The following is a 21,662-nucleotide window of genomic DNA, read 5'->3' as shown; positions in this document are numbered from 1 at the left end:
TGCAATGGTGGTTCCAAATAAAGACTTGATAACGAGCTCTGATTCAACTAAAGGCGTTAGTTGAATCACAGCCACACACAACATTTCGAAAGCTTAAACTAAAGTTAGATGTTAGCAGTCAAACAATTCTGTACCACTTAACTTAGCCTGGGCGAAACGGTGAACGTTAGTCCCCCATTTTAATATTGTTTTGCCATACCTTTTGAATAGCTATTATATTCTATGTAATCGTATTAGAAAAAATTACACTTATGTATTAAAGCATTTAAGTATGTTTTTTAAACTTCTGAGAAAAGCGAGAAATTCTATTTTAGTGTCATACGTCCGACAGAATATTAAAATGGCAAAAAAAATTATGACTGTAATGTAGGTATAAGAAGGCAAAAAAAAATATTTAGCATAACAACAAAATGAGGTTTTAGCACAGGACATAAAATGACCCAAACTTATCAGACATTGCTAAGAGAGTATTACCTATAAGTATATCGAAAACTTCATAAAGTGTAAGGTTTTCAACAACCATGCTGCTTCCAAAAATGTGTTTGTAGCTATCAACTCGTAAACTTGTCACTAAATGGTTTCGATTATAAAAGTGCTTATATATACTTTTTAAAATAAGTATGTCAGGCATGTATTTTTTTAGAAATATAATATAAAATGTAACCTAATATCTAACTTGTTATTGACATTTACACAGTATGTCTTTAATGGTGTTATGACAGTAGTCATTCACAAACTCATAAAAATTACGTTTTACATTTTTTTCTTGCTCGTCTTCAAACATTACTTACTTAGACACCGTCACTATTGATTTAACATTTGCTAAAACAACATATTTATATACGTATATCTTTAATTTATTTTTGGCTGTTCTGTCTAATACAATAAAACGATCAATATCATTAGTTTGCAGCAGTTTTTATGACGATTATTTTTCAATAATAAAATCCACTTAATTATGTTACAAAGTAAATTGTCTATCTTATAATATATAAGATATTATAAATAACATGCCAGGAAAAATAAACTATGTTAAAATACAAAATAGAAAGTTGGATATTAAGCGAAAAATATGTATTATTATATAAATTAGTTTATTAGAAAATAATTTCAGATTATACTGGCGTATTTAATTTGTGAAAATTGCGCAGAATTTTCCAGTGCAAACAATTAATTATACATATATTTATACAAAACAGCGCCGATTCTAATTTAATCTATCTAATCTTTCATATAGTCAAATTAACATCACTGAATTGCTTTATTCAACTAATTTAATTATTTACGGTCAACCTGTTAATGCCGGCGATCGAATTAAATTAATTTTATCAAGCAAGTTCAACAGTTAATCCGCATCCGCTATCGGATGAACGCATAAATCGAGTGGGATTTCAGAATTACTCCAAAGCAATAAATTTATTTAATTTCATCTGCCGGCCCTTTTACTCTAATGTTTTACGAGACTTCTTCCTTTTATTCATTGTGAATTACATCCGTTTTTCTATACCGCGCTGTCAGCATATATCCGCAAGAACTACCTCTTTTATGTTTTAAATAATCTTCCAAACAACGTAGTACTCGAATATATGTACAAGGTTTTTTGAAAATTCGAGCATTTATGAATATATTTTTGGGGCGTCATTCTATCTTGGTATATAAATAATAAAAAACATTTTTTTTACATATTCGTAGTTCTTTTTCTTTTTAACTTTCCATGTATTGAAAAATAATTCCTGGAGAAGAGAAGAGATTTTTATGACATTAATAATTAAAAATCGGTACAAACCTTAACTAAAAATAATACAATATATATATATATATAAATACGACTGTTTTGACTTTAGTATCAGTGTGTTTATTTTTATATTATACCAAATAATTCACTATGAGTGATTATTGTGCAACAATTTTAAGTCAATTTAAATTTATATAATTATTGTAGCCTATCTGCGTTTAAAGAACGCAGTAGTCTTCAAATATCTCCAACGTTGTAGCTGGACAAGGATTGACGTGAATAGGGAAGCGGCTGCATTATCTGTTTTGATTATGTATATTTTTGCATACTCCCATTTACATTCCAAATCAGAGATATCAGGTGGAAGTTATTGATGAAATGTTGATTAGTAAAATTGTATATATAGGTGCTATATATTTATTTTGATACGATCTGCATGGGGAAGGTTTCGTGCTTGCCCACATCTCGCTACAACGGTCAATCTTCAGATTTGAGAGATGAAATTGGATTTGTTATTATCCATCTTTTTTCTTACTGGAAAATTTTATGTTGCATGACTGTTAACAATTCAGCAACTTATCACTATGCATTTCAATGTACTGGCATTACATTTGTATAGGCATCTCCAACGGATGCTTTTAGCTAATCCCTCAAATTTTCCAACCGACACATTTAAGATGCACAATGACACTTGTCGGAAAAAGTCCTCAGCGGGTCATAAAGACTAATGCCATTTGTTTTATAATGTATTTGATGTATAAGATGTGACTAGTATTTTTCTCGTGATCTTTATTTGGTCCTGCTTGGTCCATATTTTCGACAGTAAATATGAAGTTAAATTTTTAGTCGCGTTTCAGTAAAATCATATCTGAATACGCTTTATCCGCTAGCAAAAGTATAATTACACTGATATGCGCTTTAACTGATGCTAGTGAAAGCTTGATATAATTTAATTTGACAGTTGCGAAAAACTCATTTTCTGTTCAAACCCAAACATAACTTGGCCATGGTGATGATTTGAAAACCTTTCATAACGTTTATTTGTTTTGGTTTAGTTTGGGTTAAATATGATATGCAATTCACAGCAACAATATCACATTATACACATTTTTGCAACAATACCAAACTAAACTCTGGTATTCTATGACGAATGTCTACCTAACTTTCTAGATGTTATTGTGCAGCCGATACTGTATTCTCAATTATTAATATTAACTCCTATTTTTTATTATAAATAAAAAACAACCAATGGCGTAGGATTATCAGTTAAGTGTTTATTTACAATATATATTTGGTTTTAAGAAATTAAAATAAGAATACTTAATAATGCCCAATTTAAACCTTGTTTAACGAGGAATAACTACTGTTGAAAAATGAAATATAGACTATGTTCAATTTTTAATTAAGTGCTACAAAAAAAAAAACATTTTTAATGAAACTTTTTCAGACAAAATATTCAGTAGTTTAAAGAAATTAGCGTCATACAACTTTCAGTGAATCATATTCCAACGCTCATTAAAAATGGGGCTGGGATACATGAACGGATAATAACCAAATATCCTCTTATAAAGGTATCTTAAGAACATTTTCTAAGCTTTTACGATTAAGAGGGAGTATTTGGTTATTCGGGGATTCCAAATTATAGATCTTGATTCAATAGTACTGTGAATTAAAGTGTCATAAATGACGGATCATCAAAGTGTATTTTTAAATATTTATTACTAAAAAACTAAATATATATATATTTGTATATTTATATCGATGTTTATATATTTGTTTTTAATTTCAATATATCAAAATATTTGACACTCGTTTTTCATTGAAAAAAATAAGCAAAAATGTAATTACCCATGTGTGTTTATTACACAATACATTGCGTGAGAATTACACATACGTAATCCGCACTTTTGCGAAAAAAAGCAATTAAAGCACACATACGTTATTGCTCCAAATTATATGCCATTCCAAAGCTGTCACGCGATTCCGTCGCTTTTCTACCCCTACTTACTTCCGGAAAAATCTGTAAATTTTGTCACGTGAACAGTCATGTGTATTCTCATCACGGATGGGGATTATCGAGCGTTTCGCGGAAACGTCCATCACGTACTATAGCCTCTTACGGATTATTCGAGCGCCAACTGTCAAAATGTGATAAATAAGCTGTCTGAATGTGATGTATTATTAACAGCTTTTGAGTGTGTGTAATGATGATTTATAGTTGAGTCGGGCAATTAATTGATTCGAATCGATGATGCATGGGCAATACAGCATATGCGAAATTTAGACATGCAATAGTGCGATTATGTAAATTTTTATTACCATCATTATGTAAAATTAGTTTTTAATTTATTCACTAATTGCGAGCAGGTTTCCAATAATGAATTACAGTTTCAAACCGATTTAGAATATTTTCTAAGCATTTCTAATATATCAATATATCGATGGCCATATTATAAATTGGCAGCTCGAAAAAAAGTCAAAAGCTGTGTGGTTTACAGTTCTTTTATACATTTTGTTATTTTTACTTTGAAAAATCATAAGTTTTTAATACTTTCTGTTTTGTAGACATTTTAATAAAAAAAAATATTAGAATGATTATAGAAGTCTCAACAGAGTTTCATAAAAATCTGTATTAGATGTAAATAAATCCAATAGTATTCTTAAATATTTTTTACATTCTCATAAATAAAATCTATGGTTCTTAAAATATTTTCGTAAACCATTTGAAATTCCTTGCCGTCTGCGTAAATATTCAGCTCGCTCTTTTTATAGTGAATTTATTAGACTACATATTTTAGCGTGACGCAATTTTCTCGTTTACATGTCTCCTGGATTAAATATATAGTTAAGCAAAGGACAGGCCTTAAGGCCCCGTAAACTTGTCTTGCCCGACTAAATGGAAGGCATCCGTCAAATGGATCTCCGTTATTTACTGTGAACAAATTTACGTTGTTGCTTAGCTTCGGATGAGACCTTTCAATCACACACACGCATACACCAACCAATATTTATTTCAAAAGAGTAAATTTAACTATACGCATAAATATATAATACCTAAGTATATCACGTTCACCATAAAAATGCTTAACGATGCAAAAGCTCTTACCGCGCTGGAGACCCAGTTGCAAATTTCCTTACGGGTCCTGCATGTTTACGATCATGTTGAATATTAAATATTTATATAAAAAATACTTTCTAAAGTTTAACCTATTTTTACTTTAGAAATTAAAAGACTAATATTAATATGATAACATAGACTCGAAACTTTCGTCTAGCAATAACCGTTATCATCACGCCGGACAGAGAACACCGTAAAATAATAATTGTAATATGAGGTAACCTTACACGCTGTGCCATAATGTCACATTTCCAAAACACGAGCTATTCCGTATTTTCATAAATAATAGTCATGTTGCTGGGTCGGTAAAGACGAGATAACCCTTAGTAATTCGCACACGACGACATCGTATAATTTGGTTTTACCCCAATTAATTTCACACAAACCGTCAAAATTCCTTCCAGGGTTTCACTCTAGTCAATCTTCAACGCTCGTTAGCGTGGTGTCCTTTTAAGTCCTCAAAAGAAGCAATATATATATATGAAAAACATATCGATTACTACTCTAAATATGTTATAAAAATAAATATTTCAATATCTTATATACTACTTTCTTCGATTTGCCAAACTCTAATTATGAACACGCGATGAAAATTTATACTAATATAAAAAATATTTTAACGCAAAATAATATAACTATTACTCGCTTGTAACACGTCTTAATAAGAACCAAAGTTTTAAATGCCCGATTTTTGCAATATAAAGTATAGAACTATCTGTAGTTTTCCGAACATTTTAACAGAAATGGCTCAAGTCACGCCACAGTTTTCCCTCGTTCATATTATTCCAGTGCTCCAATTGTGGGAAAACTTAACGTGCTTTTAAGTTATGAGGTCGTGTTAATAATTCATTGCGATTTTTATTCACGTTTGACGATGATTTATTTTTCATTCCTATAAATAAAAAAATATTGTGAACCATGTTGAACAAAGGTTAATTGTATACTTATTTATTAATTGTGTTTTTTTTATTACAGGTGGTGTTGGTGTTCATTTTAAGTATAGCATCGCTTATAATCTACTTCATAGATGCATCGAGGTAAGCAATTTTTAATAATATTATAAAATATACAAATGTGTAGTTTTGGAACAAAATTTTACTGAAACTATAATTTTAACTAAATTAAAAATCAATTTGTATATGCTATCGGTTTATTTATTGCTGGTACTTGAAACTTCTACATTTTTATTAAATTATATTATTTGAAGCTTCTAAATGACTTATTAAAACAAAATTATTATTGTTATTTATAAAAAAATATGATAAGTAAATTTTATCAATTAATACAGATTTTAAAAATTCCTATGAAAATAATGTCTAGATTAATATTTTTATTTTTTTCAATCAATATATTTTTAGTTACATCTTACGTGTTTACGTTTTCTATTTAATTTTCAGTGAAGAGGTTGAGCGATGTCAGAAATGGAGCAACAACATTACGCAGCAAATCGACCTTGCCTTTAACATATTTTTTATGGTCTACTTTTTTATACGAGTACGTATACTTTAAAATGATACATATATTAATCTTTAATTAATGTCTTGTTTACATACACATTCATAATCGAAATACTTCTCTTTCAGTTTATAGCAGCTAGTGACAAGTTGTGGTTCATGCTCGAAATGTATTCATTCGTAGATTATTTTACGATACCCCCTTCCTTTGTATCAATATATCTTGATAGAACGTGGATTGGTAAGACTTTTTTATTTATAATACTAAAGTAACATATAGTTCATCATATTTTATTTTATTTTAAACGTATAATGCAAAATCTTTAAATACGATTGAAAAATGTTGTCCAGTACTTCTTTATTTTGATAATTTAAAACACGATACATATTCGGAAAGTAAAGATACATCTAAAGCAGTGGTCACCACCCGGTGCTTCATGGACCATTGATTGTATGCGAGAAAATTTAAGTGGTCCGCGCAGAAATCTTAATATATTTACAATTTTCATGTTTAATTAAATGTTTTATTATATTCTTATTCAACTTTTTTTAATTTTCGCCTTATTAAATATAAATAGCATAGCGGTGACATAAGTCAAGTTATTTCTTCAGCTGAAAAATAATTTAATGTTACGAGATCTCAAGATGATTACAGATAGACACTTGGTAATTGTAATTGTTAATTGTTTTTTTAATATAATTGTAGGATCCACAGTAAAGCTTTTATTCAAATTGACGCACTGATCGTAAGAAAAAATCTCTTACGCATTAAGAACGCCATAAATTTATTTATAATTTTTTTATGACAGCTATTGCAGACCGTACGTGACAATAGACGCAATAAACTAAAAGCATCGCAATAGCCATTTAAGATTTTCTGCAGATGTTATAATACTTTGGAATTCAAAACAATTCGTCTCGGAGTTGCCAGATCTCACACTTGTTAAAAATATTGACGACCGTTCCAAATCTTTAAAATTTGTTTAAACTTCAACGTAACGGTCATTAAAGCTTAGTAAGAAAACAAGCTAATTTAATTACACTCCTAGTTCGTCGTAATTAGTCGTGACAGCAAAAAGTAAATGTGCACTACATCTTGCTGAGATTGGCTATGTGTATAAAATCGGATACACAACGCCCAAATAAACAACTATCATCAAGAACTTTCACTTGAACTTCCCAATTTGGACAAATGAGAGTTTGTATGGAGGCAAACTAAGAGAAGCCGCCAATCATCAACAGACGAGATTATGAAAGCAGTCGCTTCTCTCTTCACGTCAACTCTGATCCAGCTCGACGTCCGGAATTCAGAACTCAACCCACTTTGTAGATAACTGGATCCTTCGGATAAGAATACTGCGTATATACAAATATCAATTATAAACTAAAATTATTAATAATGTATGTAAAAATAAGCAAGTACCATTTTATATTAAGAATGTTATTTGTATGAAAAGATCATGGTAGTGATCTTTGGGATACAAAATTTTGAGTGAAGTGCATAATATTGACAACCGCTGATATAGAGCATATATGAAGATTACTTAATTTGTGATGATTGATCGGATTTTTAAGTCTATAATAATTACTAATTTCGACACGATAGAAATTGAAAAATACAGTATGCGAACCCAGGTCTTTAAGGTATTGATCACCATTTGTGGATACTTCTTGAAGATTACCATAAAGTTTACACAGCAATAAAATCCTTTACGATGAGTTCATTATTGAAAAGGAAGACCATTGATTATTTCTGATTTTAATTGAGGTTAAGACTCATGAGGAGTGATTAATAAAATCGCGTCCATTTTTACTATCCTTTATCTTTACTTTCCGAATATTCATAATATATTTATTTCCATGTTATATAATTACAAAAAAAATGTTTATATGATCAAAAGTAATTATTTCATGATCAATAGTTTACATGATAATTTTTAATGTTTCAGGGCTGAGATTTCTTCGAGCTTTACGCTTGATGACTGTGCCTGATATCTTACAATACCTAAACATCTTGAAGACTTCCAGTTCAATCCGCCTCGCTCAGCTAGTCTCCATATTCATATCAGTATGGTTGACGGCAGCTGGAATTATACATTTGGTAAACGAATATAACACACGAATTAGAAACAAAGTTAATAAATCCGTTCTAATCTCGTTAATCTCTTCAGTTGGAGAACTCTGGGGATCCTCTGGAGTTCAGCAATCCCCAACAATTGTCATACTGGACCTGTGTATATTTTCTCATTGTGACTATGTCGACAGTGGGATACGGTGATGTTTACTGCCAAACGGTTCTTGGACGAACATTTTTGGTATTTTTCCTCCTTGTTGGCTTGGTAAGTAACATTTTAATTACATCATAGACAATAAGTTACTAATTTAATATTTGTGGCAATGTTTGTGAAGGTATTGAATGTTGACTTTAGTTTCATTTTATATATTTATATTATTTTCTTATTATTTGTGTAACAAAGTCCTCAAAGTGTTTTTATTTTATTTTATTAAATTACATATAATTTATTGATTTCAATGTTGTTTATTTTTATTTGTGCGTAAATATTATTTCATTGGATATATATATACCTAATTGCAGCTCTGTTTTAAATTGACATTTTTTGTCATTTAGTAAAGTGGATGGAAAACATTCTTGATGTAGCATGATTGATATATTTGGTAGGGAACTCAACTGGAATGATAAATATATTTATATATATTTAAATAAAAAGAGTAATGAACTATTGTATGTGCGAATACCTATATAAGAATCTTATTTATGCTATGCTTTAATCGTTACTTTGATAAATGTTACCTACCTACTGTAAAATCTATTATCTTTACCCTCAATACATGATTAATCTTGTAAATAAATAGATGTGCACAAAATTATGGAGAAGCTTCAAATTTATGATGAATTGTGAAACTCCAAAATTTATACATGTCAATATTGTCTTATTATAAATAATACGCTTTCGTTGTCATACTTTTATTTAGCCATATTTTATTTCATTTATGTTTTTTTTATAAACTATTATTTATATTACATCACAGTGAATCATAACTTTTAAGCTTCTATTATTTATTTATATTTAAATCAAATATAATATAAAAATAAATAGGTTTGAGTTAATATCTAAGCGAAAAGCACATCCCTACAATATGATATTTTATAAGATTAATCTCTTAGTGTTAGTTTTTTATCTATTATTTTATATGAGATTTTATTTTATATTCCCCACTATGATATTTTCATCAGTATAAGAAATGATGAGAGGATATAAACGTACAAGAATGCTTTGTATTCTGCTATTATTATTATTGTTAAGAAAAATATGCGTATAAATGGAGTTACCAGAACGAATGGAGATCTGAAAAAAAGTTATGCATGCCTGCTAACCCCGCAGATTTTTTCAAAATTAAACTATAATGCTTTAATACAATGCCATTGTGTAGGGAATGGAAATAATCAAACTCAATTCTTCATATCTTTAATTGATGAATGCAATTCAACTTTTAATCGATAAATCATATTGCCAAACTATGGTCAACATTCATCCTTGAAGAATACATTACAAATATATAATTTTGTTCGTCATTAAACGTGAAATACGTATTTATTAAATATTATATACGGTGATAAATACGGTGTGCCTTCGGATATATACAAAAAGCTTATTATTGTCGGGTTAGATACAAAAGGGTGTTGGATTTTCGAAATTCACTATTAGTTATTAAGATACGTAATAAGCTTTAAATATAAAGAAATCGATTTTTTTTTTTGAAAGTTTATCATTCCCTATTGAATTTAATACGCTTTTCTTAAAAACATAATTACGCATAAAGTGCCCTACTACTATACGATTTAATATATAATATTAGTATGTACGCCCATAAGAGTGTTTCCTAAAAAATACGATGTGTTCTATGTCATAATTTGTTATAAGTCGAATTGGCAATTTTATATATAAAAAAAATATTGGTCGTGGCTAATCGGTTTATTATAGTTTCGGACATTATTATAAATTATATTATCAAATAGTCGCAAGGCAGGATAGTTCGGAGAGTGAGTCAGATAGGTTCCTCACAAATGTGTTTCTTACATATATAATATATATAAATAACCAAAATCATATACATACTATAACAGACAACATGTCAGGATTTCGTTGTGTACTATAATTCAATTGCATTTTTTTTAATAATTTTAAATATATATAAATAATTACTTATATACATATTATAAATTTTGATTAAATTTTGTCCCTTTTTGATTTTCTATTTATGTTCTATGCATGGTATTTTATTTGTTTTTATTTTTATTTTTTTATGATATATTATTTATTAAATGCCTGGCTGTGTACTCTTGCTTGCTTATGCTCGCAATGTTGAGAAGTATATATTATATTTACTGAATAGAACTTATTCAAACTGTGTATAAATAATCTTATTGACTATATATCTATATTAATATAGAAGGCACTGTTGAACTGTAAAAATGCTTTTAATAAAAAATAATATTGTTTCTTATTATTTTTTTAATTGTGTGTAGTTGGAATATATATTTATAGTGTTCCGTAAATACTATTTGAAAAAACAGTAAACGGTAAACATTTACTATGAAGCCTGCATATTATTAACCCAGATGTCTATTGCAGGCAATGTTTGCCAGTAGCATCCCCGAGATTATAGAGCTGGTAGGGAGTAGGTCCAAGTACAGTGGCGAGCTGAAGCGTGAACACGGAAAGAGGTATTGATGAGTTGATCCGCACATTTTATTTGTAAAATCAAAAAATCAAACAGTTCCAAGCCTCTGATGATATTTTTGGAACTGTTTGATTTTTTGTCAAAATACAAATTGCTTATGTTGCTGATCAACTGTGGTGGCATCAGTGACGTCAGATGTCTTGTGTTCTCTACTCACCCATACCATTCCAATTATGCCAGTGTCGTATGACATCTGGTATAAGTGTGGGTGTTCTATCAGAATCCTCTATTTTCTCTTTATAGTATATAAATACATATAAAAATATAATGCTGCTGATATATTTTATATATTTATTTATATGTAGCAATCTTCTATAAGGGTGGTTCAAAATGTAGTGACCTTTGAGAAGCAATATCTCTGGAACCATAGTAGATAGATATATTTCTAATATTACCCTTACATTGTAATATTATATATTAGTTTCGCAATCTATTCTTAAATGATAAAAAAATAATAAAATAAACAACATAGTTGCTCTCAGAATAAAGTCATTTAAATTAAAATAACATCGATTTACATCATCTCGACGTGAATAAATATTAAAAGAAAAGATTGCAAACTTAATCTCATATTATATTCCACTAGTGTTCAATGATTTTTGCTGGAAATTGTTTTTTCTCAAGATTCCATCTTCAACATTTCCCGAGATATCGCATCTCAAAGATCACTGCTTTGTTTTAGCAATCCTGTATATATGCATTTATTACAATTATTTTAACCTTCTTCTTATATACTCACAATCTAACTACTAACTTAAAACGCATGTTACTGCTTTGTCTAAGTGCTATTAATTTTCTAACTAGTAGATAATAAAATATATTATAATATACAATATGATAAACTCCAGAATTTATGACTCTGGTTATATATTTTATTTTACGTTTATGTTTGTATTATTTAATATGATTTCTTATATAATAATTTCATCCTAATGTTATTATTTTTTTTGGAATGGCGTTAAAATGAGATCTATTAACACATCAAAAAATATATCTATAAACATGTTCAAACGTAAGAACCTACGATGACTCACTACAGCCAAACATATCATGCTCATTGCCACACAGCCTTGTAGAAAATAAAATGCTACGCCAGTTTTCAACTGAAAGCATAGTTATTTATTAATGCTCATAGTCTCACTAAATAGACAATTGAAAAAAAAGTATCAGAGAGAGCGAGTCGTGTAATATTTACAATTGGATATGGTATTCTTTCACATTAGATATCATTATGCTCCAAAAGTTTTTTGCAAGATTTTCTTTATTATTATTTTCGGTCGATCGATTGCCATTGGTTTCAATTACGATGATCATGACGAGGACGAGTAGTGATTAGGCGTACTCGGTAGTAGTCTTTGAGCGCTATTAGTTAGTCGGGCGGAAATATTTAGTAGGAAAAAAAACTCGATAGGCATTGATGGTTCAGTAAGTGCTGGGTGTCGGTAGGCTGTGTTCGCCAGCTGGATCCCAGAAATCACGGAGCTGGCGGCCCAGCGGAACAAGTATGGCGGGAAGTACTCCAAGGACATTCGCCGCAGGTACCGCCCCTTCCGCGATCCTTACACTTAACACAACTAATGCTTGCGCTACCACTGGGCTGGTTGATATGACCCGAAGGTTCGGCACAAACCACCGTCTGACCGTTCCTTTGAGTCGCGTAATGGTACTTTTCTTACGAGCCGAATGCAGTCGATTGTTGGCTGGCAAGAAAAACGGTCGTGATCGTGCGGCTGCGCTGAAAAACAGCGCACATTAAATATCATATAACATACTGATATAGTTTTTGCTTAATATCGCCCTCTTAATAATAATAAAATAATAACACTAGCTTCAATGTATTCTATAATACGTAAATAAACCTAATTTTAATACAGTTCATGTTATATAAATGACGCTTAATTAGTATGTTATTAAGAAGGGGGTTAATTGTAAATTATATCATTATTTATAATATGATATTTCTGAATAATACTTCCGTCAATTAACCTATCAACTGTCACTGCATACGGCTTAAGAGAAAAGTATCCGAAAAACCACCGCCCAATTGCTAAGTCCACTTTAATTTGGTTCTACTCTATTTTTTACATAATAATTATAATAATATAATATATTATATATACATCCATGCATACTTTTGTGCGCTAATCAGGCAAAAACAAAACTAGTCAAGAGTATGTATGCACATGTATGTATAACACGAGTTGATTGAGTTGAATGCAGAGTTTGTTTTTGCAGTTACTTATTACCTTTTTACTAGTGTTGGTTTCTTGGTGCCATGGCGCATGCTCAGTAAGGACTAGTTTATCCTTCATCGGTCCGTATGCCTCCTAGCCCATCCTAATCATCATTATAAATAAAAATCTTCCATCTTCCAAATCAGATATATATACAATAAAAAAGCGACATACAGTCGGATGCTCATTTATATATTATATATATAATACATTGTAATATTATATTATATTGATTCGGTTTTGACGCTTTTGACGAACTTTTTTTCTAAAAATATATTGTTTATATATATACATAGTTACCGATATATATACTCTGAGAACAAGTAATGTTTTATGATTATTATTTTTTTTGTAAATGAGTAGTGTTGTTGCGGTTCTGCCATTCGTTTTTTGATATGTTTTGCTTGCACACGATGCCTTGCTGCCACGCTGTAGCGCTAGTTCCAGCACCACCATGTCCCAAGAAACACACACAGCCAGTGCCGCCGCCCGTACAAATTTCTAAAAAAAATATATCAAGTACGGGGACGCGAGTGTGAAAGATCTCTCTTTTACACAAAAATAATAACACTTTTTTTACTAACAAACAATATGAAAGAGTGTACGAGAGAGTGGAATCCATTTTGTGGAGAAATACAGGTAGTCGAGCGTCGGTGACGATGATGATGATGATGATGATGGCAATACAAAAATATTATACGATGATGATATGTTTATACGTTTTTGTCTAATAACATGATGATCCCCTTAATATCCTTTTGTTGCTTCCACTGAGATGTTTGCCATGGATTATGGTTAACTGTTGGCGAACATCTCGGTACTACTTGTATGTAGGTTTTTCTTGTGTTTCGTGTCTCACACCGTCCCAAGGTGTTAACGACGACGAGTGATCACCAAATGTGTATGTCTTATTTGTCTGTCGGCGTGTAGGCGATATTTGCCAGTTGTATCCCAGAGATTATTGACTTGATCGGGACTAGACCCAAGTATGGCGGCACGCTGAAGAACGAGCGGGGACGCAGGTGAGCGAGACTCCCGGCAACTCTGCTACTCCTGTTTGTGTTTCGTGTTGTGACAAAAAAATACTATACTACTATACTGTAATCCTTTCATCCTCTCTGTTTCTTTGACTTTGACTTTCTCTCTATATATTATATATATACTCTTCCTAGCACGCTTCATTTGTCGACACTTGTTTTACGAAAGAGGAATTAATCCTTTTTGAGCAAATCGACAATAAATGATTATATTATTGAATATAATATACTGTTCGATGTTCGTAAATGGTGTCTAATTGATATATTATTACAAAAAAAAACATAGCTAATCATTGTTCCCATTTAGGCGATAGCGTACATTATATATATATGAGGAATGTTGTATTAAATTAAATTAGATCGGTGTTTTAATTAATTTGGTTAATAATGAAAAACATTCTTCTAGATATTCCGTAGAATTGTTTTTGTTTAATTAATGTTTTTTCGTTGACCATCGATGTTTTTTATTTATTTTTTTATATTTAGTCACGTTTGAGACTGCTGTGACGTGATCGTAGACTGATGTATTGAATGTATTATAAAAGAGACTGTCTGTCAAAACCTGCACGTTGTATTTATATATATTATATCCCCATGTCGTATTTTTATTTTAAATGATGCTGTTGCAAATAAAATAAAATAAATAAACGTTGTTTATATTATTGTTTAGATATATATTTAATAACTATATATGTATACATAATCGAGACAATAGAGCGTGGCAAGGCTGTGTGCATTTAGGACATGATATCATAAAATATAATAGCAGCTAGTGAATTCGGCTGTAGAATATTTATATTTATTATATACTATATATACACTAAATACATACATTATTAGATTAAGTCGTAGGTTCATTGCGTTGTTTAGATTTGGACAAGTATGATGGATCGAGTTTGGTTTTACCGTGTATAAAGCTCCTTTTTGCCGGTATCACCAGACCTCAAGCCATTCCCAATATGATCAACTCAACTTTAGTTATCATCAAGGTTGTTAACAGTTTCATTTTATACAAATAAAAAAAATATTGGTAACAACATGTAAGTGTAGAAAAACATTTCTAGACTTTTATTCCCCTTATTTTTTTCAATACCTATATTATAATTTTTAGTCTGCTGAATAGATTGCATGGCAGCCATTTGCACGCCATATATGAGTTGGTAGAACCAACCCACGGTTTTGAATTAATAAACAATATTTATACTTTAACAATAAATTATATAACTAATGATTAACATGGTTTTTATTTTTATGCTTTCTTTAATCAAAAAAAATATTTTCAGTATCAACATTTACAAACTTAAATATCATTATACTTTAAGCGATTAAACTCACACGCCTTTTAAGTTAATTTAATGCTGATATTGAGAATATATTCACTTGTACGTACATACATGCATTGTGGTAATCAGACTTTTTGGTTTCGTGCAAGAATTTATCAAAATTATAATAAATAAGTATATAATAAAGCTTAAAAGCACACGGGCTATACTGTCTACAAACATATAAGCATGCAGTTTAAGGGAAATTTATGAACATTACAAAAAGAATTACATACATATACATATATACGAAAAAGTTAAAAAGTACAAAAATATTTATATATTTAAATTTCCTGTAAATTCTTGCTACCTTAGTACTACATTAGCTGTTTAGCTATACGTATTTTAGACACTACAGTTCTTGCTCGTTAACCATACTTTTCTATTGGCTATCTAGGTATAAATCCATTGATCCTGCATGAGACCAAAAAATACTGACAATCCTACTATATGCATTATGAGCTATTATATTATTTCAAATAACAATTACTAACATATAAAAAGAGATTAAATACTATAAATTTGGGTTATAAATTATTGCTTAAATCGCTAAATTCCTCTAAAATTAATAGGGAAACAAAGCTTGCTTCTTTTCAGTATTTTATATGCATAACATAATTAAACTTGATTAAATAATTTATTGCAATATTGCTGAGCATATAAAATTCCACCTCGCATCAATAGTTTGGGTAATACTTATTATTACCAATTTTGATTTATTAAATTGTTATTTTTTGTTGATAGCGATTAGAGGTAAAGGGTAATTATTGTAAAACATAATTATAACCCATGTTTTATGCATATTTTTATGAGTATATACACTTGTTATACGTGCCTATATTTACATGATGATATACGCATATGTATCATTGAATATACACATATCACAAATTCGATTTAACAACATCATACAAACTCTTATACGCTATTAATAATGTTTACCAGGCATATTGTGGTGTGTGGACATATCACATATGAGTCGGTCAGTCATTTTTTGAAAGACTTTCTTCACGAGGACAGAGAAGACGTTGACGTAGAGGTGGTGTTTCTACACAGGTATATAATTTATTCTAATATGTTATAGTCTAAAATATATACATTCGATTATAAAACATAGAGTGCAAATTGATACAATATATATAGATTTGCGTATTAGAAACTGCGAAAAAGAAGTTGAGTAATAAGCCATCTTTATTTTCTTGTTCCATTTAAAATGAGCTATTCCATTCATATAACTATAATCTGTGCTTAGATGTATATATGTACGCATATAGATACAGAAAAAATATTTTAATCATCATAAAATGAGATGGCTTAGTGCTCAATCTATCGGTTAATAATATTCTTCGAAAATGCTGTAATGGGATTCCATGATGAAACAGGTGGAGAAAGGAAGTATACTAAAAAGTGTATGCTCTTAAAATTCACATATTTTGACAGCTTTACACACTAGTACTTGTTACAAATATGATGTACCCTTTTTTACACAAATGTGTTTTTTTTATTATAAATCAAATTAAGATTAGGCACTGATAGAGTTGAAATGTTCATATATGGCTCAATTGGAGCATGATATTTCAGGAAAGAGCCGGACTTAGAACTGGAGGGTTTACTGAAGCGCCACTACACCACTGTGGAGTTTTTTCAGGGTACAATGATGAATGCTGTTGATCTTGAACGCGTTAAGGTTAGGCGTTGAACAAAACAAACGGAATAATGAATCTCGCACGGCAGACTTTTAAGACACTTTTTTCTAAATTTTTTAATATTATTACAAATTATTGATATTTATATGTGTATCTTTTACAATTAACTTTTTCGTAGGGTTGAAACTATTTTTCAATACATTTGAAGTTATATTTTTTATTAAATAAGCAAACGTACATACTGGCTTTGTACATTATAAATTTATATACATAGAACTCTAAGAAATGTAATATTAATCAAAATTGAAAAACCTATTTTTTTTTTACATTTGATCAGACTCAACTTCACCATGAATTGGTTTTAACGATATTACATTTCTGACGGATTAAGTATTTAATTTAAATAGAATCGCAAAAATGTCATGTATGCATGGTATATATTTGATATCACACTATTGTTTTGCAAAATCGCCATCGCATTCGAAAGAGATTTTCTTCACCACAATTAAATACAAGCGACCGCTGTAGATTAGTAGAAAACGATAGGGAACGTTTGTAAAAATGGACTGTGAAGGCTGTCTTAAAATCAATTGATCCATCGATCGGCGTCGTCGTCTCCACCAGAAAAAAATATCCATACAATGGCATCAATTTATTTTTGTTCATGAAATGCCTTCAAAATGTTAGTTGATTGCTTTGTAGTGGATGTTAATGGTGATGTGATGGCAGGAAACCGCCAGATTTGGAGCTGGAAGGACTCTTCAAGAGGCACTTTACTACAGTGGAATTCTTCCAAGGCACCATCATGAACCCAATCGACCTGCAGAGGGTAAAGGTTAGTCGCAAACGAGCAGCCTATCATGGATGTAATTGTTATGTAAACATCAGAGTGGTCTTATTTTGAAATACTCATTTGTGTGGTTGTGGTTGGTTATATAATATCATCGCGCTATTCACTTTGCCATCTATACATATATCATACCATAAATCTTAAAGAAATATCTTTCCTAAATATTATAAAATATATATTGTATATTTTTAAATGATAATATTTAACTTGCACTTAAAAGGTTTTTTAATAATAATTATAGCATGCTAAAAATAATAGACAGCTATACAACATATTAATTTTTAACATTCACCAATAATATATACCAATAATGTATAGTTAGTAGAAATGTTTCACACCCCATAACTAAATATATAATAATACAAAGAAGTAAAGAAAAACATATTCATCATACCATCGCCATCTAACGCATAATAAATTATTATTTTATTATTTTTTATATTATATAAATACTGTTCATGGTAATTAATGTATGCTAAATGTTCCTTGCGAAATCATTTACAAATGATATGTTCTTTCGCTTTACGACCATAAAAATATAGCATGATATAATATGCGTGTACGGGGACGTCTGTGTGTGTTTGCATAATTAATATATTTATACATATGTATGTGTTTTACGTTTTGAGACATATACACGAATTAAATATTAATTCCCACCTACAAAAATATAGGTAAGTATGAACTATTTTATCGTTTAAAAGACACTTTCGATCATATGCGAGCTTAATTTCATAATAATAAAAAAATTAATACAAATACTCTTTAATATAATTTTATAGATAATCACACATTTTTATTTATTAATAATATAAAAACAATTTAGATACTTAACTATTATATAATACATACTATTTTTTCTACTGCACTATATTTTTTTCAGTTAGTGAATAGTGTTATTTTAATATTATTTTAATTATTTATATCAAATAAAGTATATACATATGTACATATTCCTGGATTGAGGTAATGATGTAGTAAAATATTTTTCCATACTATATAAAATTGTTTATTAAGACAGAAACAGGTAAGCCTAATTGCATGTTGAATGCTTATTTGCTGTTTAGTTGCACATTTATAAATAGAATTAAAATGTTAATTTAATCCATATATAAATGGTATATTATAGACAATTTTGGCAACTTATTAATGGGTCAGTATTAATTAATAATATTATATACATACATTTTGGCTGACATAAATAACAAAAATACAGTTTTTTTATTCTAAAAGTACAATTAAATGATTCTGTAAAGTCTTCTATTCTTTAATTTTAGATAAAGGCTTGTGATAATTTCATTAATATTATAATATAATATTTCATTATAAATTTCTAATGATATGGATTAAACAAATATATATATAAAAAAATTATACTAATTTCTTTAAAATATGTCAGTTAATTTGTTCTTGCTTTGTGGTATGTATAATATTTACAAATAAAAATTAGTCAGTATTCTTTTAAATATTCTTACATGGTAAACATTGTTAATTTTTTAATATTTATAGTATTATAGCATTTAGTTACATTATTAATCTAAATACTGACCCAATAAATATAGGCCAGCATAGATTAGTAAATACATTTTATTTTGATTCAATATAAAATTTTGCTACAAATTTTACAATTTTCTTATATAATTAAAAATAAGTAATTTTTTTTGCAATATTAATAATTCTCTCAAAACAATTTTAGACTTTAAAACATAATAATACTTTTCTTGTGAAAAATTAGACTAGCTTTGTAATTAATTATTAATATGTATTGAATTATATAAATATATCTAATTTATATTTTAATTCCCATGAAGGTCCATGAAGCAGATGCATGTTTGGTGCTTGCTAACAAATATTGTCAAGATCCGGATGCAGAAGATGCTGCTAATATTATGAGGGTTATATCCATTAAAAATTACTCAGACGACATTAGAGTTATTATACAGTTAATGCAATATCATAATAAAGTAAGGAGACAATTGATTTGTTAATTATCTTAGTAATTTAAAGGTTTTATAAGTACTTATTTATTCTAGGCGTATCTGTTGAATATTCCATCATGGGATTGGAAGCAAGGAGATGATGTAATTTGTTTAGCTGAACTAAAACTAGGATTTATCGCTCAAAGTTGTCTAGCGCCAGGATTTTCAACAATGATGGCGAACTTGTTCGCCATGAGAAGTTTTAAAACAGTTGGTATTTTTATATATTTTAAAATAAATTTAGGTTTAACATCGGATAAGAATGCTGGGGGCCGAAAATTTTAATTATTGTATATAATTGATCTAGGAAAAATCATATAATTAAACCAATGTGTCAAAATTTTATTTTATCTATTTAATATAATTATTTATTTCAATATTCAAAATTTCTGATACATATAATGATAGGATCTATAGCAGTGAAGTTGCTAGTGATCTACTGGTGTCCTTATGAGATAATATATTTTTTTTAATTATTAGTATATTGTAAAAATTACATTGTACATATGTATTTGTCTAGTATGTTTATATTAAAAAATGTAAGTGTGTGTTTATATGCATATATTTGCATACATTTGTGTGTTTGCGTGTGTGTGTATTTTTATTTTATTTATAAATATATTAAATAACATATTGATATCATATCGAAACTAGGAGCAGCCTAATAAACTTATCACGAGAGCACTTCGAGGACTGTGCTTCAATAATGTATGTAACATTTTTCAGTATAATTTTTCATACTGGTGATGGCGCTTGGGTTTTTGAAAAAAAGGAAGAAGCATTCGGAGAATCGTATAAGGGCTTCGAACATAATTATATTTTCTTACAGTTTGTTTCATTGATCATTATTATAATGTGTTTTTGTAAAACGTTCATTTTGTGAAATTGTTCCAAACCCTTTGTTATTCCACATATAACATTATATAATTTGTTAATTAATGTAGTTAAAATATATGCCGTTAAACTATTATTTGATTCATTCATATAAATTATTAAACACATAAATACTACGTTAATTAAAAAATGCTTTTCTAGTACAAATTTATTTATTATACCAGTATAATAAAAAGTAACTAACTTTATTATCAAATATATTCATCTTTTGAATTCTTGCTTTCTAACTTTTTAATTATTTGACATAGTCTTAGTATTTTTTATTATGGTAATAACAAATTAATAAATAATACGATAAACTGGTTAAAGGTATGATTAATAATTTTCTTAATTGTTAGATAGCTATATATTAATATGCTTTTACAGTCTCCGGATATGCAGGTGTGGACCAATGACTATTTGAGAGGCACCGGAATGGAAATGTACACAGAAACACTAAGTCCAACGTTTATTGGCATGCCGTTTGCCAAAGCAACGGAGTAAGTTAAGAATCCAAGTGAAGCCCTATTTTATTTCACTATATTTATATAATATATTATATGAACAAGTGGCAACTTCAATCTACTCTCTATTATATGTAAATCTACATCTTTCACAATACATCTAATAAGACATGTGCGAACAATGAT

At 29.2% G+C, this 21,662-nt stretch overlaps 1 protein-coding gene across 1 annotated transcript in view; it reads left to right on the top strand.

Moving 5' to 3' along the window:
* slo (calcium-activated potassium channel slo) overlaps nucleotides 1-21,662 on the top strand; it is a 74,776-nt gene that overhangs the window by 37,228 nt on the left and 15,886 nt on the right. Inside the window, exons 2-13 of the mRNA XM_088199328.1 lie at nucleotides 5,829-5,890; nucleotides 6,251-6,347; nucleotides 6,437-6,548; nucleotides 8,257-8,408; nucleotides 8,479-8,646; nucleotides 10,963-11,054; nucleotides 16,610-16,720; nucleotides 18,040-18,145; nucleotides 19,972-20,124; nucleotides 20,194-20,349; nucleotides 20,794-20,847; nucleotides 21,400-21,512. Of these exons, the coding sequence (XP_088055454.1) occupies nucleotides 5,829-5,890; nucleotides 6,251-6,347; nucleotides 6,437-6,548; nucleotides 8,257-8,408; nucleotides 8,479-8,646; nucleotides 10,963-11,054; nucleotides 16,610-16,720; nucleotides 18,040-18,145; nucleotides 19,972-20,124; nucleotides 20,194-20,349; nucleotides 20,794-20,847; nucleotides 21,400-21,512 (1,376 nt within the window). The remainder of the gene's footprint in view (nucleotides 1-5,828; nucleotides 5,891-6,250; nucleotides 6,348-6,436; nucleotides 6,549-8,256; nucleotides 8,409-8,478; nucleotides 8,647-10,962; nucleotides 11,055-16,609; nucleotides 16,721-18,039; nucleotides 18,146-19,971; nucleotides 20,125-20,193; nucleotides 20,350-20,793; nucleotides 20,848-21,399; nucleotides 21,513-21,662) is intronic.

This window comes from Plectrocnemia conspersa, unplaced genomic scaffold (genome assembly GCF_051122295.1).
Source record: "Plectrocnemia conspersa isolate PC_06_02 unplaced genomic scaffold, ASM5112229v1 ptg000012l, whole genome shotgun sequence".
NCBI lineage: Eukaryota > Metazoa > Arthropoda > Insecta > Trichoptera > Polycentropodidae > Plectrocnemia > Plectrocnemia conspersa.
This window is presented reverse-complemented; position numbering and strand designations above follow the sequence as displayed.